The following is a 22,576-nucleotide window of genomic DNA, read 5'->3' on the forward strand; positions in this document are numbered from 1 at the left end:
ATTGCAGAATGGGTACAAATACAGTACGGCTCAATACACACAATTGTTAAGGGGATGCAGACCAGAGAAAGACTTTCGTCTTGTTTACATCAGGGTCCCCCATTTTCAATTCATAGTGTGGTCTTCAATTCATATGCCTTTTCATAGATAGATAGATATATTTATAGACATTTTACAGCAGCAAGCATGCAAACTAAACGGATGTCCTGATGAATTGAAAATGGGGGACCCTGATGTAAACAAGACGAAAGTACTTCTCTGGTCTGCATCCCCCCAACAAGTGTGTATTGAGCCGCACTGCACTGGTATCGGAACAACTCTAATTTTAATGCAACCTTTCCTCAAAATTCAGTGCTAAGAACCACAAAAATAAATGGAATGAAATCATCATATCAAGCTGCAAGCAGAATTATTGTTAAATCTATGTCACAACGAGAAAAAGCAACCAAGTCCTCACTCAGTGGCAAGAAGCCATTCTCTCTCTCTGATGCATACATAATAAAATACTGTATGACTGGAGTGATGGAGACCATGTTTGAAGGCAAACAAAAGCAAATCCCTCTCAGATCGCACAGCAACCAGAATAACTGAAATACTGGCTGGTGATTTGCGATAGCTTTGTGATAGAATAAAAAAAATGCACAGTGCATTTCCATAGCTGTGGATGAGTCCACTGACACCACTGAGAAGCCTATGTTCTGCAGAACCGTTCATGTTCTGAAGAACTGTTCATGTTCTGAAGAACTGTTCATGTTCTGAAATGTTATTGCTAAAGATTGAGAAGATTGGATCAGTTGTACTTTTTTTGTGGAATATTTGATGCGGCCCAGCCTCACCCAGACTCTACCCCCAGGTAAATTGAGTTTGAGACCCCTGACTTACAGGGATCCTGAGTTACTATGGTGCTGAAGGGTCACTTACAGGGATCCTGCCCTTGGCCCTGAAGACAGCCACTCTCTTCAGCTCCTCATCTGGGATGTTGACGGGGACCACCAGAGTGGAGGGGTAGGTGTCACACAGCTCATAGTGGTCGTTCACCTTAGTCACCCTCCAGCTTTCATTGGGTAGGCCCTGTCACAAAACATGTATGTTACAGCTCCTTGCCCTGTCACAAAACACGTATGTTACAGCTGTCTGCCCTGTCACAAAACATGTATGTTACAGCTCCTTGCCCTGTCACAAAACATGTATGTTACAGCTCCTTGCCCTGTCACAAAACACGTATGTTACAGCTCCTTGCCCTGTCACAAAACATGTATGTTACAGCAGTCTGCCCTGTCACAAAACACGTATGTTACAGCTGTCTGCCCTGTCACAAAACACGTATGTTACAGCTCCTTGCCCTGTCACAAAACATGTATGTTACAGCTGTCTGCCCTGTCACAAAACATGTATGTTACAGCTGTCTGCCCTGTCACAAAACATGTATGTTACAGCTGTCTGCCCTGTCACAAAACATGTATGTTACAGCTCCTTGCCCTGTCACAAAACATGTATGTTACAGCTCCTTGCCCTGTCACAAAACATGTATGTTACAGCTGTCTGCCCCGTCACAAAACATGTATGTTACAGCTGTCTGCCCTGTCACAAAACATGTATGTTACAGTTCCTTGCCCTGTCACAAAACATGTATGTTACAGCTGTCTGCCCTGTCACAAAACATGTATGTTACAGCTGTCTGCCCTGTCACAAAACATGTATGTTACAGCTGTCTGCCCCGTCACAAAACATGTATGTTACAGCTGTCTGCCCCGTCACAAAACATGTATGTTACAGCTGTCTGCCCCATCACAAAACATGCATGTTACAGCCATCTGCCCAGTCACAAAACATGTATGTTACAGCTGTCTGCCCGGTCACAAAACATGCATGTTACAGCCGTTTGCCCTGTCACAAAACATGCATGTTACAGCCATCTGCCCCGTCATAAACACGTTATGTTACAGTTGTCTGCCCCGTCATAAACACGTATGTTACAGTTGTCTGCCCAATATCGGAAATTCATACACTTTATTCCTATCATGGTCTAAGACAGTCCAAAAATATTACCGAACAACTCTCCCAAATCCAAAAACTAGAGCATTAAAACTCAAACCTGTGATGTCATCATGTATAAAGTCTGAAGCTGCTGCATAGACAATGAATTGGGAAAGATGGTAAAGATGACACAGAGCACCCAGGAGAATGTTCTGAGTTCATGGTACATTTCTGTTTCATAACTGAAACATTACTGAAGAATAAGTCTTTCAGCTCCAGACTTTATACCCGATGACATCACAGGTTTGACTCTTCTCTGGTCTCTGACTTTGAGGGAGAGAGTAGCTTGTGTTCACAAATATTGATTGAACTTTCCTATAACATGGAAATAACATATTGGAATGAATCTGAATGTGTGTGGTGTTCTTCGCCAAGGAGTTTGAGCGTGTCACATTAAATACCTGTCTTTTGTATTCCGAAAGAGGGTCATACACTTTCCAACCGTTCTCTGGGAAAACCTGGCCATACTCAAAGGCAAAGAGTTGCTGGGGAGAGATTTGATCTTTATTTATCTCGAACACAACAAACATAGAAATCAATCACAGTAAAGACAAAATGAAAACATAAACAAATTAGTCTGTCTTCATCCATAGAAAAACAAAGGAGGATGAGTTTGAGAAGGGGCAGAAGGAAGCACAGCTTATCTAGTCCTGCCCCTTTCTTACAATATCATAACATTTAAATAAAACTATCTTACTACCTAAGAGAGAGAAGGTAAATGAATGAAGGCAAAAAAAAAAACATTATTTTTTGTTTTGAATAAATAAAAATAATATATGGTTCCTCAGTTCTGCATTTGTCCATCAGTGCTTTGCTGTATCTATTTCTGAAATGTGCAATGTTATTGCTGTTTTGTTTCCACTTGTAGTCCATTCCATAAAGCTCCACAACCTGAAATGCACTTGCTTTTAAGAGATACGAGGGGAAGCAGTCAGTTGGTGATCAGGCCAGATTTAAAAGGCAACAGACATGTCTTAGAGTAGTGACTAACTCACCAGGCCATTGGAAACAGGAAAGGCAGATTTCATCAGCACCTCGAAGATGGACTTCCTGAGTGTGTCCTCCATCTGCTTGTGTGCAAACCGCAGATTACGGATATCCTGAGGCGAGGCAGAGGAACAGGTCAGTGCAGAATAGGGGTAAGGGACAAACTGATTAACCAGAAATCACCATTCTAGTGTGGGTCTCTTTATTTCATTTCAAACCTTTATTTCAACTCGTAAGACACTTTGATTGATTGATTGATTGAAAAGTTTATTAACAGATTGCAGAATGGGTACAGTACAGTACAGCTCAATACATACAATTGTTAAGGGGATGCAGACCAGAGAAAGACTTTCGTCTTGTTTACATCAGGGTCCCCCATTTTCAATTCATCATAACATATATGACATACATGACATACAGATAGACAGTACTTCTACATCTATACATTTATGACATATCAGATTTGCAAATACAGTACTGTTTGTGATACAAAAGTGTCCAGAAAAAGAGTGTATATACATTTGACGTAGAAACTGTACATTGGAGGAGGTTGGGTGGGTGGGGTGGGGTTGGGTGGGTGGGTGGGGGCTGTACATTGGAGGTGGGGGGGGGGGCACACACATTTTACACTGTACATTGGAATACTGACAAAGCCTTACTTGGTAATTTACTGTACAACTAGGTTAGGACATTTGTAGGGGCCAGTTTCGAATGGCTGTCTCACGTAGGTGTTTTTTGAGAGTGTTTTTGAAAGTGGGTAGTGATTCACATTCCTTTACAGCTTTGGGTAGGGCGTTCCACATTGATGTGGCATAATTGCGAAACGTGTTTAGTCCCTTGTTTGAGCCGAATCTGGGTTTAACATGATTTGTGGAGCTCCCTCTGGTGTTGTGATCGTGGTATTCACTGACCTTTGGGAAGTATTTTGACATGTACATGGGTACCTTGGTCGCGTAGTGTATCTTGTAGACCAGGCCCATTGCAAGTTGCTGTACTCTGTCGTCTACTCTAAGCCATCCTAGGTTGTCAAAGTGGGCAGGGGTGAGGTGGGTTCTAGGAGTCAGGTCAAGCAGTAGTCTGACTAGCTTGTTTTGAGATGTTTGTAATTTGTTTTTTAGTGCCTTTGAGGTGCTTTGGTACCATGAGGTGCAAGCATAGTCGTAGTACCCTTGAATGAGTGCTCCTGCTAGAGTCTTCAGGGTATTCTTGTTTACCAGAGAGGAGATCCGGTACAAGAATCGAGTTCGTTGGTTGACTTTTTTTATTACATTGGATGCCATTTTGTCACAGGAAAGATTAGCCTCTAGGATGGAACCCAGGTAGGTAATTTCATCTTTCCTTGTGACAATATTGTCACCCACTGTAACCGAGAAGCCGTCGGTCTTGCTGAGTCTGTTATTTGAACCGAAGAGAATGGACTCTGTTTTGCCCATGTAGTGTAATGATAGTTTGTTGTCGGCGAGCCATATGCAGATTTTGCCTAGTTCCGGGCTGAGGGCTTTTTCAAGGTTACCCTCATTTACCCACTGAGGTTACCCTCATTTACAGCGTTGACAAGCTTACAAAACAAGACACAATCGATTAGCAAATTCATACATATAGGCACAACAAATAAGAATAAACAATAAAAATCAGCTAAGACAGTTACAAGTCGACACACAGTGGTCGGAGATAATACTTTAAAATGCAGCAAAATAAGGAAGAACCTTCAGCTTCAAGGTCAATTGGAGGTCATTCCAGGTGTTGGAAGAATCAAAAAGGAAAAAGCTGTTTTTCCTAGTTCAGAGCTAATTTCAGGAACCCTAAGAAGCAACCACTCATTTGAATGTGTAGAATAGGTTCTAAGATTCCATTCCAACAGTGTAAGAATTATACCAATAAGGGCTTTAAAATATTTTTAAATACTTAAAAACGTACTTCAACTACACCCTTCCCAATCACAACGCATCAGGATGCCTCCAAAGCCACGCCCTGCTAGGTAGCTAGCAGGCAGCTATGTGTTAGCAGCAAGCATTTGTGTATGCATGCAGCTGTTATGCGCATGTGTCACTAGAACAGCTCTCGTTCCAATCATTTGACTTGGTCATTCGTTTGATTGGATGTCATTGTTTTAGCTCCAAATGTCAAATGTAATTTCGGCGTCAAATGTCTAAAATTTTGCCAAAAATGTGTGGCCGCCTATTGATCCTTTAAAGAGAGAATATTTTAGTGAATGATTGGACAACAGAGATGATTCTAGGCTACTTCCACCACTGGCTCACCTTACAAACTAACCCAAAGGACACATCACCACGACTGGACGCGCCTCCAATCTTCTCCACCCGACTCACCACCCCCAGAGGCAGGTCCAGCACAAATGCTGGCTCCTAGAAGCAAATAAACATCTTAAAAGTGCTGCAAGTGTAAAATAATAGCTCTACACTCCAACAGCCATCACTGACTTTGGTCAGTAACATGGGTCTCCCAGTCCCTCCGTTCTGCAGTAACTTTATCCAATCTGGAGAGAGAACTCCACACTGCAAAAATAAGAAATAAAAACTAGTTTTAAGCAAATGTGTCCTTGAAACAAGTAAAATAATCTACCAGTGCAGTAAGCTAATTTGGCTTGGCAAGATCTCTTGAAATAAATTAAAATATCTAGGGTTCTCTCTCCTGATTCGATAAAGTTGGAAGGGATACCAGAAATGTATTTTATGTCTACTGCAGAGCGGAGGGACTGGGAGACCCATGTTACTGACCAGACAAACACCTTTAATAACCAAATATTTTTTATACAAAATCAACAAGCCTACCCTGTCCATGCATTTGAAGAAAAGCCTGTAGTTGGTGACCGTCAGCATCCCCCGCAGCGGCCCGATAAAAGGACAGATGTACGTGACGTCTTTAGCTGGAGAACCCAGGACAGAAGTCTGAAGTTAAACTGCTTCCAGTCCACTGAGGTTAAACGACTTCTATTCTAAATAAACCACTACGGATAAACTAGTTCCAGTCTAAGTAAACCACTGAGGTTAAACACCACAAATTACTCAAATTGCTTTCAACATGGGAATGGGGCCGATTCTGATTCATCATTGGCGCACGCTTGAAAGAGAGGCACACTCACCCATATCTTGCACAGCTTCGTTTGGAAGTAACTGTGGCTCCTCATTGATGGAGTCTCTAAGCACCTGTTTGACACATTTGATACGACACATAAGGAAACATCATTCAAGGATTCAGGGAGCACTTTCTTTAGGATAAGAAAATAAACAATATACCTTGACAGTAGCTTTAGGCCTCACCTGATAGAAAATAGGAGAGAGAGTCAAACATCCCAATTCATCGTAGTTGCTTTGACGAAGCAAAGTACAGCAGTCATCAAGAGACCAGTGTTGGGCAATATGTCCATATTTAATGTTTATCATCTATCCGTGTTGTCGTATTGTGGGATTTGTTTCATATTGTGCATTGTGACATGCAATTTGTCTAAAACTAAACTATTAAGTCAGATTTCTCACAATATTATATCTGAAATATTTGAGAATGTGAATGTGAATTGCCATTTACACTTTCATGTTTACATTTACATTTAGTTATTTAGCTGAATGAATGAATGAAAACTTTATTTAACAGATTGCAGAATGAGTACAATACAGTACGGCTCAATACATACAATTGTTAAGGGGATGCAGACCAGAGAAAGACGTTCGTCTTGTTTAAATCAGGGTCCCCCATTTTCAATTCATAGTGACATTTATGACATACACAACATACATGACATCATGACATTTATGGCATAGGGACATACATGACATACAGGTTAGTACTGTTACATTTGTGACATATATGATATTCAAATATACAGTACTGTTACCCATAGATCCTGACAGAGTATATACATATGATGGGGAGGAGACTGTACATTAGGAGGGGGTGGGTGGGTGGGAGAGAAATATACATACGGTGGGGAGAGAATATATACATACGGTGGGGAGGAGACTGTACATTAGGAGGGGGTGGGAGAGAAATATACATACGGTGGGGAGAGAATATATACATACGGAGGGGAGGAGACTGTCTATTAGGAGGGGGTGGGGGGGTTTGGACATTTACGGTGGCCAGTTTCGAATTGCAGCCTCCCGTAGGTGCTCTTTTAGAGTGTTTTTGAAAGTGGGTAGTGATTCACATTCCTTTACAGCTTTGGGTAGGGTGTTCCACATTGATGTGGCATAATTGCGAAACGTGTTTAGTCCCTTGTTTGAGCCGAATCTGGGTTTAACATGATTTGTTGAGCTTCCTCTGGTGTTGTGATCGTGGTATTCACTGACCTTTGGGAAGTATTTTGACATGTACATGGGTACCTTAGTCGTATAGTGTATCTTGTAGACCAGGCCCATTGCAAGTTGCTGTACTCTGTCGTCTACTCTAAGCCATCCTAGGTAGCCAAAGTGGGCAGGGGTGAGGTGGGTTCTAGGAGTAAGGTCAAGCAGTAGTCTGACCAGTTTGTTTTGTGATGTTTGTAATCTTGTTTTTAGCACCTTTGAGGTGCTTTGGTACCATGAGGTGCAAGCATAGTCGTAGTACCCTTGAATGAATGCTCCTGCCAGAGTCTTCAGGGTATTCTTGTTTACCAGAGAGGAGATCCGGTACAAGAATCGAGTTCGTTGGTTGACTTTTTTTATTACCTTGGATGCCATTTTGTCACAGGAAATATTTGCCTCTAGGATGGACCCTAGGTATGTAATTTCATCTTTCCTTGTGACAATATTGTCACCCACTGTAACTGAGAAGCCGTCGGTCTTGCTGAGTTTGTTATTTGATCCGAAGAGAATGGACTCTGTTTTACCCAGGTGTAATGATAGTTTGTTATCAGCGAGCCAGGTGCAGATTCTGCTGAGTTCTGAGCTGAGGGTTTTTGCAACCTGTAACCTTGTTCTTGTCAGAGACCAGCAGGGCTGAGTCATCCGCGAACAAGAACAAGTTGCAGTCACAAACTGACGCTTTTATCCAAAGCAACTTACAAGTTCTGTACGACAAGTCATCAGGAAGGGCACAACCCTATCAGCTGAGTAACAATGTTCATCAAAGTGTTGAGTGCTACAGTGTAGGTTTATTAGGACAAGTGCATGACAGTAAGGTTAGTTAGGGTGGTTAGATTTATTTTAAAAATTTTTATTTCAGATAGTGGTTGAAGAAGTGCGTCTTTAGTTGGCGGCGAAAGATTGGACGGGTTTCGGCTGTCCTAACTGGGGTGGGTAGTTCATTCCACCATGTTGATATTGTATCACACTTTCTATAATCTAATATGATGATCAACATCAGTTGGATTGTCCACCATGTGATTACTCAAACCTAAGCAGGTATATGGTGATATATTCTGTATTGTCCAGCTCTACGGGGGAGACCATAAATCAGGGCTACTCACTCGTAGCTCCGGGGACAGCTCAGTGGAGTTGACTTGGGCAGCCAGGTCCGAACGCGACGTGGAGGTGCTGATGAGAAACAACATGAAGATGGGTTTTTATTAAAAAGTCTGAGACAAAACCATGCGTGCATCATCATTAACTACATTTCTACCTATCTACTGCGTTCACTGTCTACAACTGCCCTAGACTGTAATCATAGAAATCATAACTACTACCTCATACTATAGTCTAACCATATACTGTAACTCTGTATGATAGCATGAACAATATTGCGGGTATGTCTTTATAACTGTATCACTGTACATAATAATACTACAACTCTGTACATACATGATCTGATTAGCACTATACTCAGTAGTACCAATACTCAGTAGTACCAATTTATATCACCCAGGGCCCAGTAGTTCAAAACCTTTAATCCCTGTCTGATCAGATTTGGATTTTGGGTCCTTCAAAACAAAAAAACAGGATTAGGATCACTTTGATATTCGATCAGATCAGGAAATCGAATCCAAGCTTTAATCTGGATAAAATCTTCAAAACGGGTAGTTCAAACCGACAACACAGGATTGGGATCAGTTTGATACCAACATTTTTTATTATTTTGATCCCACCAGAGGTGTGGATTTCCAATGGATTACCAGAGCAAAATTGACAATACAATTTATTTTAAAATATGTTTCAATAGAAATAAGGTGGCAAAGTTTGTTAACTGAAATAATACAAATTCTTTAGCCTCCATGGCAAATCCATTTTATTTTTAAAGATTCTGTCCTGTTTGTGGTGGCCTATTTAGTTTTCAACCGAATGTTGATGACATAAATGTTTATGGTCATAAAAGTATCACAACAAAGATTGTCAATAACAAATGTAATTTAAATATCTTCAACAAAAAAAAGTCCATCATCTGTGATCACCTTCAGCAAACTGAAACCTCATTTAGAATTCAGCTCTTCAAAGCACACCTGGGCCCCGTTCCCCGTACCTGGCTAACTGAGTTAGCCGGATCATTTCCAGCATAGCCTGACTTAAGCCAGACCTTTCCATTCCCCGACGCTCGATTGTCTAAATCACCATGACAACAGATCAAAAAGTTTGAGCCTGGTCGAGGGCAGGGTTAAGTTCAGTTAGCTGGATGAACTATGGCCACACCCGCGCAAAGAAATCCCAGCTCCCTTCCTGAAATATTTCTCACAGTCTAGAGTAGATCCCATTATGCCATTCTGAATTATGTTTTTGTGCTTTGTTTGAAATGTAAAATAATAGGTCTGCATCTGCAGTAACGCTGATAATAAATCATATTCAGCCTATGAATTTACTTTGTCCTATATAATGCACATCATATTTATACGGATACGGCGCTCGCGAGTCGCGTCACACAGTTATTTTAATAACGGACTAAACGGATCATTGCAAATGTGAATCCCGCTGGGATATTTTTAATGAATGAAACCTATCGGGTATTTGGCTCTGATTAGTTTAATATTCTTCGCTGTGTATTTGCTTAACGGAGCACCCGGATGCGTTTCATTCAAGCTGAAGCGTCTATGCGCGGATTGTGGATATGAATTATGAGGAATCTGAATCTGTGGAGTATTTAATTGTATCACTGTGACAGTGTCACACGTTATTGTGATATTGTAACTGGGATTAAAATATATGAGGAGATGCGCTGTTTGATGGATTTGATGACGTGATGTGACTTGATCAATTGAATGAGCCTTTGACGTTTTTGATGAATGAATTTGAGAAAATGCATTTATCTTTTCAAGCACTGTTATCTGATGATGAACATGAGGTGTCACTGGTATAAACCAAATGGTAATCAATTCAATGCATGTATGGATTAGGTCCGAAACAGATTAAAACCTGATTAATAGTGTAACTGCAAGCCTCCCTCCAAGCCTCTCTTTGGAAACCATGTATTTATATAGTATAATACCTAAGCACATACAGATATCCTCATGATATAATTCGTATCAATTAGATATACTATTTGGGCTTGTTTTTATCGTTATTCTGAAAGAGCTGAAATAATTATTTTCGCTAGCAAGATCTCATTTGATTATTCATTCCATAAGCCTATACTGCCAGCAGGCACGCCCATTCTGCAATCTGTTAATAAAGTTTTAAATCAATCAATCAATCAATCAATGCCGTTAGAAGATCAGGATTTCTGCTATCGACACTTGCTGTCTTTTCAGCTGAGGCGGGCGCGCGCAATTATCCTAAGTCTCAAGTCTGGTTCAAATGAACGAGACTGAATCCACCTTCGAGGAACAGGAAAATCCCGGATCCAAACATCGGGTTAATTGAATCTGGATAATGGGACTCTTGATCGACTTAGTTGAACCAGGTACGGGGAATAGGGCCGGATGATCCAGCTGCCTTTGAATTGATGTTTTCTTTTTGTTGTTACCCTAGTAACAACAAAAACTGTGTCAAACTCATTTTCACAGAGGGCCACATCAGCATTATGTGGTTGCCCTCAAAGGGCCAAAGACTGTATAAATGTTAATGTAATGTAAAATAAATGTAGCTACTCATTTACATATTGTTAAACATGTTGTTTCTGTATTTATTACTTATTCAAGTTATACATATTGCATATGCATTTGCATAGATGTAAAAATATATGTTAGCTTATGTTATTTTAACAAATAATTTTAGTTTATCAGAAGCCCATATTACTCCATCAATCAATGATCAAACCATGCAAGTAAATAACAAAGAAGAAGATCATCAAATACAAGCTATGACATTAAGTTTGTTCAAAACCTTTTTGTCACAGTCAAGAGGGGCAGAACTAACAACTGTGAGCTGCAAAGAACACGTGGGACAGATGTAGCAGATGTTACAAAAACAAATGGCTGCACACAACCTTGCAGAGGCCATACATCCAACTAATGGAAGATAGTTTAATTAACTTTAATTAACAGATTGCAGAATAGGTACAGTACAGCTCAATACACACAATTGTTAAGGGGATGCAGACCAGAGAAAGACTTTCGACTTTTTTACATCAGGGTCCACCATTTTCTATTCATAATGAAATTGCCATTATGTGTCTGCATGAACACACAACTGTAACTGTACTCAAAAATAACAAAATAAGGGTTGTCTCAGTTCACAACTATATTGGTCAAGTTTTGGGTGGGACTTGTTTGCGTCCCTACAGCTTCTTATTCAATTGAGCGAGATGCTCGGTTATGTCACACAGCCAGTTTGCATAGGAGTTCAGACAATATTTCTTCAACCCTTTGTTACCTATTCCGCCTGGATCTTTTTTGTATTTTGGGCTGTAAAATTGTCAAAGAATGTCAGAGGAGTAAGTGCTTTTGGCTTTTTTCCTTTGTTACTTCATCAATACCTCAGATGTTCAACATACATGTATGTGTAAGAATGTGTAATAACTAAGGCTGTCAAAGTTAAAGCTTTATTAACGCATTAACCCACAATTATTTTAACGCCGCTATTTTTTAACCCAAGATTAATGTTAATTTTTTTTTTCTTTTTTTTTAACAGAGCTCTTGGGGGGCCACATCAAATGACGTGGCGGGCCATGAGTTTGACACCTATGCCCTAGTGGGAGATTTCTTTTTTAATTACAATTCCAGTATGATTTTATGTCCTTTATGTATTTAAAAAATATAATTAGACATTATCAATGTCTCTGCAATGTGGTCTCTTGTCTTCTTTATTTTTTCATATCCTAGATCAATTGGTAGGATTAAAGCACTGGTATTCAGGATCTAGTCATCTTGAAAAGTCTGAATCTGGATCAGGGTGATCCTATCCTGAATTGCTTTGAAATACCGGGACAAAATCTGACCGAGTTGTCTGATCGTGGATCACAAAAAATGGGATTTCAAAATCTACAGGATCCGATTGAGATTAAATGCTTTGAACTACTGGGCCCTGTACATTATATATTACTATTGCACACTTTATTGTTACATTTGCACTCTGGTTGCCAAACATCTTTTTGTTGTACTGTACATTTGAATCTAATCTAATCATTACTTATATACACAGTATCCCCTTCTATTCTTGATCTACACGTTGGGTTGTGGTGGCCATGTGGTAGGGTATGTAGCATCCATCTATACGTTGGGTTGTGGTGGCCATGTGGTAGGGTATGTAGCATCCATCTATCTACACGTTGGGTTGTGGTGGCCATGTGGTAGGGTATGTAGCATCCATCTATCTACACGTTGGGTTGTGGTGGCCATGTGGTAGGGTATGTAGCATCTATCCATCTACACGGTGGGTTGTGGTGGCCATGTGGTAGGGTATGTAGCATCTATCTATCTACACGTTGGGTTGTGGTGGCCATGTGGTAGGGTATGTAGCATCTAGGGCTGACCTTCGAATTTTTTTTTGGCAATCGAAGCTTTGATTTTAATTCGAAGCTTCGAATTAATTTTTTTTTCTTATGTTGTGGGACTTGTACAGCACTTTGGTAAACGTTGTTTTTAAATGTGCTCTATAAATAAAGTGGATTGGATTAATGAATTAAGTAGCCCCCTTCGTGACTGTGACGCAGCCAACACGGCTGTGTGATTTAATTCAAGGTGGATCACTGTTGTCGTTTGAACAACTTCAGATTTCATGGGAACTACCAATCCCCCAAATCAAGAATGTTTAAGATGAATGAAGTATTTTTGATTTTGATTATTTGAAATATGGCCTGTGTAGACTAAACTATGCACAGAATTATGTCAGTCTACAAGGTCCGGATTCTACATGGTCCGGCAATGTAGACCTTGTAGACTCCACTACAGACCAATTATCAGTGAATGTTCATGCATTTTTAAGAAGGGCTACTTCCACAAAAAAACAAAGAACTCACCAAAACATCTCAGTAGCACCTTATCTAAATGTTCTATTTCATATATGGAGATTCATATTTATTTATGTATTGCATGCATTTCTACATTTTATTTCCTATTTTGTTTATTCATCCCAGTATCTTTCTTTCTTATGTGTGGAATTCTACAATGCATTTACATTCACATTTACATTTAGTCATTTAGCTGACGCTTTTATCCAAAGCGACTTACAAGTTCTGTACGACAGGTCATCAGGAAGGATAAAACTCTATCAGCTGAGTAACAATATTCATCAAAGTGTTGCGTGTTACAGTGTAGGTTAGTTTATTAGGACAAGTGCATGACAGTAAGGTTAGTTAGGGTTAGATTTTTTTTATTTAATTTTTTTAATTTTATTTCAGATAATGGTTGAAGAAGTGCGTCTTTAGTCGACGGCGAAAGATTGGACGGGATTCGGCTGTCCTAACTGGGGTGGGTAGTTCATTCCACCATTGTGGGGCAAGGACTGAGAATAGGCGTGTACTTAGGTGGTGTATATGTGTTTGAGGATGATATCCTTCAAATAGGCAATAGTGATTATATAATTTGGGCAGTGCTGAGCTGGGTTCCTTTCCTCCAGTGTATTTGTCCCCCGGCCCCACCCAATGGCCCCATGCGCGCACACACACACACACACACAGAGAGAAGAAAAAAATTAAATTAAAATTTTGAAAAAGAACATTTTGATTTTTTTTTTTATGTTCGAAGCTTGTGCCATCGAACGAAGCTTCGAAGTATTTAAGACAGCCCTAGTAGCATCTATCCATCTACACGTTGGGTTGTGGTGGCCATGTGGTAGGGTATGTAGCATCTATCTATCTACACGTTGGGTTGTGGTGGCCATGTGGTAGGGTATGTAGCATCTATCTATCTACACGTTGGGTTGTGGTGGCCATGTGGTAGGGTATGTATTAGCATCTATCCATCTACACGTTGGGTTGTGGTGGCCATTGAGGGCCATAGGGTATGTAGCATCAGCATTGTCAATACCTGGAGATAACTTTTTAACCATTTCCTCCTGTACCCACACCCCTTACCCTAAAGCGAGTGTGTATCCTATTCCATACCCCTGCACCCCTTACCCTAAACTGGGTATACACATATTGTTACAAAGGATCAGATTAAACCGAATATATATATTTATTTATTGATATATATTGCATAGTATTTGTATATCGTTTGATATCCCCTGTATATTCCTTGTACATATACACAGAATATCCCTTTAGCTTACTACAGACCATAATATTTCATTCTCCTATTGGACAGCGGTCCACCGGCGCCAGGGACCGGCCTCCGGAGTCAGGTTCAAAGTCACCGTCAAGACGTGTCTGGACATGCCCGGCCTTGCCCAGGGATACGCGACAGAAATGAGATTGGCACTAGTTTGTTCACCGTGCGTATAAATACGGCGCAGGTGAATACAGAAGTCCCTTAGCCCTTAGTATGTTACCCGATAAGTTGAAGCCTCACCCACGATACAACGTGCGGTGAAGTATGGCCTGTTTGGCCCCAGAATAGAGCATTGAGACCGCGTGCGAATTAATAACTGAATTGTCAGAGTTTGGCGCTATACCGTCGAGTGCGACATATTTCTATTAAGTCAATAATAGTCTATTTGTGTATAGTGTATCGTGCGGTTAAAGTTCTACAGTGACCAGCATCTCCAACGCTTCCTCGTATTAGCTAGAGTTCTTATCCAGGCTGGGCTGACCACATGGCGCTTTCACCCGAGGAGACCTAGACGAGAACCGTATGGACATGTACACTGGATTAATCTACCCGACGACTACATAGCCCTTTGCGGCTGGAATATATTTGCTTTGGTCCCGTGATTTATGGAGCGGATAATCGCCGACGCCTGCACGTGTTGGATTTACCCCGCGAGGAGTCAAGTCGAGTCGGCGCCTCAGAGAGCCTGAGGCCGACTAGCTTTCTTCACTGTGGAGCTACAGTCTACGGAGAACAGCTGTATTCGTCTGTGGATCAAGAGGCTATTGCACCGGCTCCTGTACCTAGAGTCTCCTTAGTCATCGTTGACCAGACGTTCTACTACCGACAGATCTTCTACCCCTGCTGGCTTACAACCAGGGGGAACCCCTTCCAGTATCTCCCGCTATATTACTAGTGTACCATAGATATAATTCCCTAAGATTCAGGTTGTATAATTACCTCCTGCGTAACCAGAGAATGGACATTCATTATTGATTTGCCTACGCATATTCCTTTGCCTTACAAGTGCATTCAAAGAATAATGTAAAGTATATTATGTACCCTTTGCTCCATTAAATACTTGATTATACCTTTGTGTGGAACCGATTTCATTGTGGGAAGTGTTCATCATATTCATATATCGTGTACTGTATGGCCAGTAATTAAAGTACATAAAGCGGTAGTGGTTTAATGATACCATACTTATCAATACAGTCAGGGAATTGTACCCCTCAGTTACACATATGATGACCTTTTTATTTTACCCCCATAATTAGCAAAGATGTTTGACAATGGGAATGGGTTTCTTCATTGAGCGCTCATTTGGCACAAGTATCTTGTGTTTTTATTATACTTTTATTAATTTATTTTTTTTATATAAAAAATAATTGTCTGGCATAATGTTGACTAGTAAAGGTCATCATTTCACTGATCACTTTAATATTGAGAAATGTATCATTGTTGCTGCATCCTCTCACCAGGCTCCAATACAACCCAATGGAAATGGTTGTAAACCGTACATCATATTCAAAGTTATGAGTTTCATAGGCCAGTTATGCGTGCAACTGGGCAACCTAGATGGCACAAGGCCTATGAAACTAATTTGTGTTTGATATATGATGTACAGTTTGCAACCATTTCCTCAGTGGAACACATGAAGACACGTCTAATTATACTGTGAGCTTCCTATTTTGGAAAAGGACATGTATTGTGGTTTTTGTAGGCTATAAAACACTTGGCCCATTGGATTGGAATGCAGCACAGTGCCAGGTTTCTCAATACCAAAGCAATCCATGAAATGATGGCCTGTACTAGTCAACATCATGCCAGACAACAGACATGTTTAAATTGGGTGGAGAAAGTAGACATGTGAACCTGTCCAAAAGGTGCTGTAAGTGGTATTTTTTTATAAGATACTGATAAATAGCTCTACATTCTGACAGCCATCACTGATATAGTGTTTGGTCAGTAACATGAGTCTCCCAGTCCCTCCGCTCTGCAGTAATAAAATAAATGTTCTGGTATCCTGTTCCAACTTTATCAGGAGAGAGAACTCTAGATATTTTTTACTTATTTCAAGAGGTTTTGCCATGCCAAATTTGCACTAGCAGGTTATTTTACTTGTTTCAAGCACATATTTGTAAAGCGCTTTGATAAAAGCCGTTATATAAATGCAGTCCATTTTTTATTTTAGATCGTTTGTTTCTTCATACACAGAACGCAGGGTATTTTCTGCAACAATGGAAAACAAATACGCAGTCACCTCAACCACCAAGAATTCTCTCTGCAGAAAGTCAGAGAAAGAGTAAAAACACTCATGGGAAATGTATTGATAACACCAAGACAGTAGCGGCCAGCAGGCGCCACAATTACACAGTATCACTTTAATAAAGACAGATCCCTGTCCTGTCTATAGCAAGGTGGTAAAAATGTTACTGGGGGCAGCAGTAGCCTAAAGTTACCGGTTTGTATCCCCCAGATTAGCGGTATAATCCAGGAGTGGGAAATTAATTGAGTAGCACCCTCCCGGCCCTCTACAACTACCATGCAAGAGACCTTGATAGGGGTGTAATGATTCGACCTCACAACGATTCGATTCGATTACGATTCTTCAGGCAACGATTCAATGCATCATGAAATCTCTTCATTTGACCACGATTCAATTCTATTAGATTCAATTAATTTCGATACATTTTTGATTAATTTTCTATCAGTTAATTCCCCAAAAAATGTTGAATACACAAATGTGGCTGGGGGAACTGATTCACTCAGCATGAATGGACTATAGGTCAATAAAAACAATACACACAAAAAGAAAACATTAAAAAAAAAAATTATTTCGATTAAAATCGATTCTAACATATTCAAATCGATGCATCAAATCGAACACATTAGAATCGATGCATTTCGATTAATCGATGCATCGTTACACCCCCTAGTCCTTGAGCAAGGCACTTCCAGTTCCCCCACAACTGCTCCAGTGGAGGTCCTTAGTCACCAACAGTAGATGACTGTGTTGTAATGGGTAGTAATCGCCGTAGGCGCTGATTATTCGCCACGCTTCCGTGAGTCTGCCTCAGGGCAGCTCTGGCTGCAATTGTAGCTTACCACCACCGGTATGACTGTGTATGAACGAATAATGGACTCTGTAAGCGCTCTGGGGTCACTGGGGTGTCATGAAGAGCGCTATATCCAATCCATTATTATTATTAGCTCCCAGATGAGAGTCTACCTGTAGCAGGGCAGTAGAGGTCAGGACTGTGTTGTAATGGGTAGCTCCCAGATGAGAGTCTACCTGTAGCAGGGCAGTAGAGGACTGTGTTGTAATTAGGGATGGGTACATTTCACATTTGAACCGATACCGGTACCGGTACCTGTGAATCGATACCGGTACCCAACGGTACCTTTTTTCGGTACTTTAGTCTCAAGAAATTTAATTTACCTACCTCAGTCGTAAAAAAAAAATCCAAACTTCAAGTAACTACAATTTCGACAGTTTTCGGCTTGTCATTGCTCCGACTGCTTTGTTGTTGAATCAAGTCAAATCCTAGGTAAGCATATATTGTGCGTGTGAACGTTGACATGAAAAGAAAAAAGTAAAAAAATAAAAATAAAAAAATTTGGTTTCTCACTTGATTCGATACTCGGTAGTACCGACGTGTTTCGGTTCGGTGCCTCAAAAGTACCGAATTCGGTACCCATCCCTAGTTGTAATGGGTAGCTCCCAGATGAGTCTACCTGTAGCAGGGCAGTAGAGGACTGTGTTGTAATGGGTAGCTCCTAGATGAGAGTCTACCTGTAGCAGGGCAGTAGAGGACTGTGTTGTAATGGGTAGCTCCTAGATGAGTCTACCTGTAGCAGGGCAGTAGAGGACTGTGTTGTAATGGGTAGCTCCCAGATGAGTCTACCTGTAGCAGGGCAGTAGAGGACTGTGTTGTAATGGGTAGCTCCCAGATGAGTCTACCTGTAGCAGGGCAGTAGAGGACTGTGTTGTAATGGGTAGCTCCCAGATGAGTCTACCTGTAGCAGGGCAGTAGAGGACTGTGTTGTGATGGGTAGCTCCCAGATGGGAGTGTGACTGTAGCAGGGCAGTAGAGGACTGTGTTGTAATGGGTAGCTCCCAGATGGGAGTGTACCTGTAGCAGGGCAGTAGAGGACTGTGTTGTGATGGGTAGCTCCCAGATGGGAGTGTGACTGTAGCAGGGCAGTAGAGGACTGTGTTGTGATGGGTAGCTCCCAGATGGGAGTGTGACTGTAGCAGGGCAGTAGAGGACTGTGTTGTAATGGGTAGCTCCCAGATGAGAGTGTACCTGTAGCAGGGCAGTAGAGGACTGTGTTGTGATGGGTAGCTCCCAGATGGGAGTGTACCTGTGTTAAGTCTAGGTACAAGATGTGTTTGAACCCTTTAATCGCCAAGGACGACTTTAGACGCCATTCCTCGCCATGCGTAATCTGCCAATGACGTCTTAAAGCGTCTTTGAGATCAATATTTCAAAAATCTGTCATGGCAATCATATTTCACCCACGGAGACTTGAGACTTGCTGTTGATCTCCTCTCAACTCTCCAACGGTTCAAGACCGCCATCTGGTGGCCGATCGGCGAATCGCCAAAACCGGAAGTGGTGCTCACCCATATTTCGTCCGGCCACTCGCTATCGCTAGCGGGACTCCAGCTTGATACACTGGATAGCGATCCGTTGCCAATAACTCGATAAACAACATGATTTGGACGTATATAGTAATATACAACCTGGAAATGGATCGCATATATCAACATCCCATAATAGCGAACTTTCTGCTCCACGCTGATCGCCCAACGCTACGAGGAAGCTGCGGTGAGTTTCAGCGTGTTTGATTATTATTAAACATACACACTGCTCCGATCAACATATCACCCATACTAAATAAATGATTTAACGTCGGCCACGGACTTATAACCCCCCCCCCCCCCCCCCCCCACCTCCGGTCAACAGCAGATGATGAGGCATGACGTGTAGGACCTTGTACAATTGAAATTTTTTTTCTGACGTCAATCGGTATCAAACTACATTTGATGATCTAATATATGTATTTAGGGCTATAACTCACGTTCTGCAGAATGCTGCAGAAAACAATAAAAACATGTTTATACTTTAGACCGTATTTTAGTATGAATATGTGAATGAAAAGTAGAACGTTGCTACATCCTAAACGATAGATACTTGACGTTGAATGGGTCATAGTAATGTCAATTTAGCAATACAATTTAATAAGTTATAGCCCTGCAAAGAAGGGGAACATCTCCATAGACAAATAGAGCTGGCAGAGGACGGTATAAGGATGGATATAAGCGTGGCAGAGAAAGGGTTAAAAGGCAATTGTAGTGTAAACACACTCCTAAGTGATTTCACTTCCACTTCGCCACCTGAAATTGGATAATTTTCAGGTGGTGGAATGGATAAGATCATGGCGTTTAACATACATGGTCACATGGTGCTGGTGATAAAAAAGGGCTGGCTGACCAACAACAAGTGTTTTGCCATTCACAGTGGTTAGCACTGCTGCCTCACAGCAAGAAGGTCCTGGGTTCGAACCCCTGCAGGGGGCCTTTCTGTGTGGCGTTTCCATGTTCTCCCTGTGTTCACGTGGGTTTCCTCCCACACCATAAAGACATGCATGTTATTAGGCAGGGACTAAATCAAATCAAATCAAATTTATTTGTAAGGCCCGACAACACACGTTAATGTCCCCATGGGCCATACACGTCTTCTTTAAACAAGTCAAGAAGAAACATAACAATAAGTCAAGAACAGAACAAGAACACCATAAGGTCCAACGAATTTAAAATAAATGCAAATAAATGAAAGAATGCAAGCACTCCCAGACATACCCCACACGAAGGTAAGGAAAAACTCACTAAAACCTAACAATAGGGAAAAATGCTCCACAGGCAGTGTGGAGGAGAGAAACCTTAGAAGGGCCATTCAAGGGGGGATCTCCCTTCTTAGATGTCGGTGATAGTAGTGTTGCAGACTAACAGTTGGTAAGCATGCACTCAAGTGTGTAGTGAAACACAGATGAGTGCATGCAATAGCAACTGAACATTTTGAAAGATTAAAGATACAGACTACAGATGAAAACTAGCTCATTAGCTAATTCTGGCACATTTACATTGATGTGGAAACTGAAGATGTTGATTAACACTTTAACTGCCGGGAAACGCTTTACAGTGTCATTCCCGGCCATGCTCAAGTTGCCGAAGGACGCTGTACAGCGTCTTTAATATCAATATTTCAAAAATCTGTGATCGGATTCATATTTCCCCTCCGCTGGCCTGAGATCCACCAGGAGGACCCACTGAGCTCTCTGGCGGTTCAGGAGCGCCATCTGGTGGCCGATCGGCGCAATCGCCAAACAGGAAGTGCTGTGGAGGTTGTGCTGGTCGGCCATATTACTTCCGGGCACTCGGTTTGGTTGCCGGCACTCTGGCTCGTCACATTATATAGCGATCCATTGCCAATAACTCGATAAACAACATGATTTGGACGTATATAGTATTATACAAGCTGGAAATGGTTCATCAGGATAAACATCCCATAATCGAAAACGGTCTACACCACGCTGATCGTCCAACGGCGCGAGGAAGATCCGGTAAGATTCAACGTTATTTTTGAACGTGTTCCATATAAACTGTTATGATGAACATATGACCCACACTAGATGAATGATATAACGCTGCCCACGGAATTATAAATGATCCCCCGCCCATCCGGTCATCATCAGATCATACGTAGATCATTCTAGAAGTATGTCCAATTGAAATTTTTTATATCGCCCAGATTGCCATCAAACTGTATTTCATCATCAATATAATGCATTTGGGGCTATAGATCACGTTCTGGAGAAAGCTGCAGAAAGAGATGAAAACATACTTATACATTAGACCATACTTTACTATGAATATGTGAATGAAAAAGTTTAACGTTGCTACACAATGAACAATACATATAGGACTTTGAATGGGCCCTAATAATGGCAATGTAGCAATAGAATTTAAAAAGTTAAAGCCATGCAAAGAAGGGGTACTTCTCCATAGACAAATAGAGCCGGCAACCTATGGTATATAATGAATTTAACCCATGGCACCCAAAGTGTGTGTACTATCCCTGGGTAAAATAAATAAATAAACTTAAACAAACATAATGTGCGTTGCTAAAATACGGGTAACAATGTCATGGATTAAATAACTAACTACTATCCATCTCTGAATCTCATGGACCAAGTTGCATTTGATGCACACCAAGAGTATTATCCAGAACATTCGTTTATGTTGTGATTGGTGTTTATGGGCGTGGCCTGAACATCCTCCAACTCCAAGCAAAGCCTTCGAAAAGGAACTCGAGCTTAGACCTGCTGCAGGACCCTGTGGTGAAGACAGGCTCATAACACGCTGGCGGCGTAGGGTTGTGCTATTTTGACTCGGTTGAAAAGTTCATTTGACTCAGCATTTCGCGACGTGTTTAATAGGATTATAACATTATAATAATAATTCCACCTAAAAATGTAAACCATTAACATACTTAACGATAGCTTAACTAGCCGTGAAACGTTTTTAGCAGCGAACAGGCCGTTATTCAGTGGGTTTGTCATCTATTTACGTTAGCGGATAGTAGTCATAAAAACGTAATATATACTGTTAGTTAATTCAAAACTACTCCACTTGACTTGGTTATACAGGAATGAACGTTAGCGAACATAATACACTCACTTACCTGGACAATGAATCAACACTAGGCTGTCTGGACGAGGACCGCTTCGAGCCCAGACTGTCGACGCTACCACTCTTCTCCATGTCAACTTTGTAAACAAAAGTTTGAAGTAACTATTACAGTGGAATTGTATGAGGGAAACGAGGTTGATCCGCCGTCAAATCTTAAATCCTTCCGTATTGAAAAGTAAATCCCTGTGAATAGGAAGCTGCCATCGTTTCCCCCGACTAGTGTCAAGCGAATGCTTCCGGTCTGTAATGGTTGTAACGTTTCACAATAAAGGTCCCTGTAGGCCCCAAATCACATGCCAAAATAA

At 41.1% G+C, this 22,576-nt stretch overlaps 1 protein-coding gene across 2 annotated transcripts in view; it reads right to left on the minus strand.

The window, feature by feature from the left end:
- Positions 1-22,478, minus strand: part of mtmr2 (myotubularin related protein 2) — a 40,507-nt gene extending 18,029 nt beyond the window's left edge. The window contains exons 1-8 of one of the 2 annotated variants that reach the window (XM_084319921.1): positions 22,264-22,478; positions 8,429-8,495; positions 6,128-6,191; positions 5,817-5,911; positions 5,286-5,390; positions 3,033-3,137; positions 2,439-2,522; positions 922-1,071 (exon numbers count right to left, since the gene is read on the minus strand). In XM_084319921.1, coding sequence (XP_084176047.1) covers positions 922-1,071; positions 2,439-2,522; positions 3,033-3,137; positions 5,286-5,390; positions 5,817-5,911; positions 6,128-6,191; positions 8,429-8,495; positions 22,264-22,343 — 750 coding nt within the window. In that variant the 5' untranslated portion in view covers positions 22,344-22,478. Of the gene's footprint in view, positions 1-921; positions 1,072-2,438; positions 2,523-3,032; positions 3,138-5,285; positions 5,391-5,816; positions 5,912-6,127; positions 6,192-6,281; positions 6,295-8,428; positions 8,496-22,263 lie in introns of those variants that run through there. The other variant, XM_084319922.1, reaches the window with a different exon arrangement.
- Positions 22,479-22,576: the final 98 nt, after the last annotated feature.

Source organism: Notolepis coatsorum, assembly GCF_963971535.1.
Source record: "Notolepis coatsorum genome assembly, chromosome: 8".
NCBI lineage: Eukaryota > Metazoa > Chordata > Actinopteri > Aulopiformes > Paralepididae > Notolepis > Notolepis coatsorum.